Below are 4,318 nucleotides of genomic sequence, written 5' to 3'. Positions count from 1 at the left end.
ATTGTCCCCCCCCCTGGAAAAAGATCTGACTAGTGACGATATCGGGGCAAAGTATAAAACATATAAACCAAACACGTTAAACGTATATAAACTTACAGCTATTGAAAATCTGCCCCCCTGGGAAAAATCTCTCGTTACGCCCATGGTGACGTGTTCACAAGCAACTGTTTTTATATTTGTATGAAGTATAGTTATTCAATCAAATTGAATATTAAAATGTGTTAAGGAAGATTCAATAAATTCCTCCAGTAATTGATAGAAATTACTAGATGTAAATCGCGACTTAGATCTTATTGGATTTCATCAGTACGTAATAGTGATCCATGCCTTGTAGTTTCGATAAATTACTAACCAAGATTATAATCCGTTCATATTGATTTCGTAAACGTACCTTTCATATGATTACATATAAGTATAAGCAGATGAATTTTCGATTCGTTTCAGGACAAATAGACACCTAAACATTAGTGAAGTCGTTTTTTATAAGATTTGGAATAGATACTTCAGTTAGCACCAAATTCAATAGATTACGATATACCACTGTCACTCGATATATGGAGCATCTTCGGCATGGTCTAGAGCAAGGATCGGCAAATATTTAAGCTATCCGCAATAAAAGAATTGTTTCATGAATTTCAAAGAGCCACAAACTTTTTAATATATGGTATTATCCTAAACAAGACTGAAATTATATTCAAAAATCAATGCGAAAGGTAACCTTGCATTTCTCTAAAAAGTTTTGGTAAATCAGGCACATAACTGTAGTCGTTTTTAGTTTAAGTATTGGCTGTAAATTTTGATTAGTTATTTGGCTTCTTAGCTTGTTCTTTATTAGGTTCATAGAAGAGAAAACTTGGGCGAGCGAATATGTTGACCCAAAGAATGTTAGAACACTAAGAGCCTTTTTTTGCCATAGCACTCCGGAAAACTATTATAAATATCTAAAATTAGTGCCGCAGGCTTAGGCATTCCTTTTAGAGCTGTCAAATTATGCTGTGATATCAAAACAAATTTCTGCTCTTCCAAGCTAGTATTTAGACTCGTAAATTCTCCATCTTTGCTTTTTAAATCTAGTAATTGGATTTCAAAAGAAACACCATTGAAATTAAATGGATTAAAACTGAATTCTTTGCTGTTTGCTTTGAGGGGATTCTCAATGAAAGCCGAGATAGGCTTATTTATTTCGTTCAGCAAAGTCATCCCTCATTGTTTTGAACGTTCTTGTGAAGTAACCATCAGTATCAACAGAAGCACTTTTTCCATCCCGATGATTCCTTAAGATTTGGAAATGTAGTAATGTGACCATCTCCATATTTTCTGCCAAAAGAAACAATTTGTCTTCAAAATCAATTTCTTCTTGCAGTTATTCAAATGTAATGTTTCCTTTTGCTTGCAACCTTAGATTCAGTTCGTTGAGATGCATTGTAACGCCAATCATATTGTAGCGTCTCTTGTTTCAGGTATACGTATGCTTCTTAATCTTTTTAAGGGGACATTACAATTTTTTATTGAAAGAGCCGCATGTAGTTTTTCTACCACTGGCCTAAAGGTTTACGGTACGCAATTCGCAAGAACACCAGTTCAATTCTTGGTCCGTCTGCCCTGATCCAAGACTTTCTGCGGTGACCTTGGAACAAATAGGCGACAAACGCTGGTGCAGTAATCATATTCCCGAGATAATCATTCACCTCTCTTCTGTCTTAATTTCGTCGCTGTCATTTCAATCATCTCAACCACCACCTACTCATTCCTCGATTCCTAAGAGGAGGTTGAAGAGGAGGGCCTTACGCCCTACATACCGGCACAGCCCGGTCAATGAAACTTTTTACGTCTTCGGCCAGTAGGTATTTTGTCAAGACTAGTCATAACATGTTGATGAGATCAAAAATAATCCATCCATGTCTAGTAATTTCGACAAATTATTAAGCAAGAACCCAATCCGTTGTTATTAATTTGGCTTTGGTGTTTTTCACGTACATGTTTAAACCAATTCGCCGTCAGCTTTTTGTAAAGGACTTATGTAGTAATTTAAAATATTTCTGTTAGCAGTAAATGTCAATAGATGGCGACATATTGCCATAACTCAATGTTACACTGATGATAAGATGCCTCAAGACAAGTATAGATTTGGGCATAATTTTTGTATAGTTTGAAATTGATCTCGACTGTTAATAAATAGAACAACATATAATACATGAATTTTAAAATAACGAAATTAAAAAAAAATAAAGGAAAAAATTGGTAATTAAAAAAAGCAATTGTCTCACAGATAAATAATCGTAAATGAAAGCTACCTGTTGTGGTCGTCGTATAAGCCGACGTTCTGTGAGCGGTGATAAGTGCGTGGGCGTGGTGTAGGTTAGCGTGTTGCCCGGAGAGAATTCCATGCAGTAAGGCCCTTGAACTGGTATTGTCAGGCCGATGGTGTTTCGAGGGTGGCGGCGAATCAGATCCTGGCAGGGGAGGGTAACCTATTTCACTGTTGTCAACTGTAACAAAAAAGAACAAGAGATTGAACGTTACTCTATTTTGCAGGAAATTAGTTAGTAGATTATTATAGTTTCTTACTGTTTTTTTATTAATAAAATGATGCAGAAAAAAGAAATTTCATTTATGCCTTATCCACTCAAACTATTAGTAACAGCAATTGTAAATAATGTCGGTTAGCATACAATAAACATACACACAAAACAGCTTTTCGGCAAAAATTGACTCAGAATAGGAAAGAGTGGACATACATGTCCAACCAGTGTTAGGACTGACGAGCTTATGATGATGAGCATATTAAGATGATTGAGGATCACATGTCTTCAATGCAGCTCAATTTTCTTTAAATTACTGAAATTTCCAATTTTTATCAAAGAAAAATCAATACTTTAAGAGAGGGAACAGACTTTTTAAAGTATGGATGTTTTTCATATTATCGAAAGTATTTTGTTTCATTTAAAATTTATGATTTATTTAGAAAAGGTTATTCCAAAAAGGAATATCTATGCATTATATATGAAATGAATAAAAATGGAAAATTTCCTATTGTACAATAATAAAAATATGTTGAAAAGAGACTCTTACCCTAGTTACCACTGAAATGTTCACTGCGGACACGTGTTTCGCCCACTTTTAATGTGAGCATTACGAAGGCCGGATTGACTCTTGCGTGGGCAAAACACGTGTTCGCAATGAACACTTTTAGTGGTAACTAGGATGAGTCCCTTTTAAGTATATTTGCTCCTTTGCCACGGTCTCCAGTTTCTTATTTTTATAATAAAGACGTTCGTTTTTGTTTCTTCTTACGTTGGACAACAAAAATCCAAGCTGGAAATCAGTTTCAGCATCGTTTCACCAAAATATTTCGAGGATAACTAGCAACTCATTGACAAAAATAAAAATCGGAAATTATACCAAAAAACCACAGCCAACTCTAACTACTTCCACGTGTGTGTGCGTGCGCGTAGTATTTACCGGAAGGGAAAGTTCCCTTGACCCAAATGGAATTCATAGACGACAACTTGTCTGTGTGTGTAGGTATATGTTTTGTATGTATGTACCACGTCTCATTATATACTGTTCAGATATACATATAAAGAAAAGTAAGAACAAACATATAGAAACATCGATTCAGTTCGAGGCAATACACCAATAGATCGAGGTTATTTATACACATTTGTACCTACTTACACACATATAAACAACAACAACAAAAATAGCAATAGCATTATATCCTTTTATATACATGAGAACACTATGGTGTTTACAAGAAGCGAATTACCATCATGATGAGATTCGATTTTGTTTGAACTGAATAAAAAGTGAGCAGCAACAACAAACAAGAGAGTGTGTAAGTCTTGTGTTACATAACCGAAAACTAGATGGTGAACTCCTTCAGTGTGAATCGACCGACAGATCGACGCAAGTTGGTTACCATTTATGGCCGAAAACGAGCCGTAATAAATATGCGTTTTCGTTTTTATTACAGCGAAGTGAGGAAGGTCGATTTACTTGCGAAATCACACTTGTTAATAACACATAAGCATCAACAACGTGACTGATTCATTGACTTCGAAGTTAATTGGTACAAGGTATGGGCAATTTTATTTTGAAAGAAAGTTCCAAAATACCTATTTACAATATGATGACACAAATTTATACATAATTAATCCAAAAATATGTAGTAGCAGCATTTATGGTATAAGGATGTTTGGGAGGTACAATCGGAGACAAGGGTATATAAAATTAGAAATTCGTGATTAATTAGGTTTTGCAGCATATCATGAGGTAAATAAATACTATCTATACTAATTAAAGTGTACGGTTTGAG

General features: G+C 34.9%; 1 protein-coding gene across 1 annotated transcript in view; it reads right to left on the bottom strand.

Annotated features, from left to right (window-relative positions):
- The window catches only part of LOC112903880 (ecdysone-induced protein 74EF-like), a 213,812-nt gene that overhangs the window by 49,389 nt on the left and 160,105 nt on the right, over positions 1–4,318 (bottom strand). The window contains exon 4 of the mRNA XM_025973579.1: positions 2,295–2,489. Coding sequence (XP_025829364.1) covers positions 2,295–2,489 — 195 coding nt within the window. The remainder of the gene's footprint in view (positions 1–2,294; positions 2,490–4,318) is intronic.

Source organism: Agrilus planipennis, unplaced genomic scaffold (genome assembly GCF_000699045.2).
Source record: "Agrilus planipennis isolate EAB-ADULT unplaced genomic scaffold, Apla_2.0 scaffold43, whole genome shotgun sequence".
Classification (NCBI taxonomy): Eukaryota; Metazoa; Arthropoda; class Insecta; order Coleoptera; family Buprestidae; genus Agrilus; species Agrilus planipennis.
Note: the sequence above shows the minus strand (reverse complement) of the source record. Positions and strands in the feature narration are given on the sequence as shown.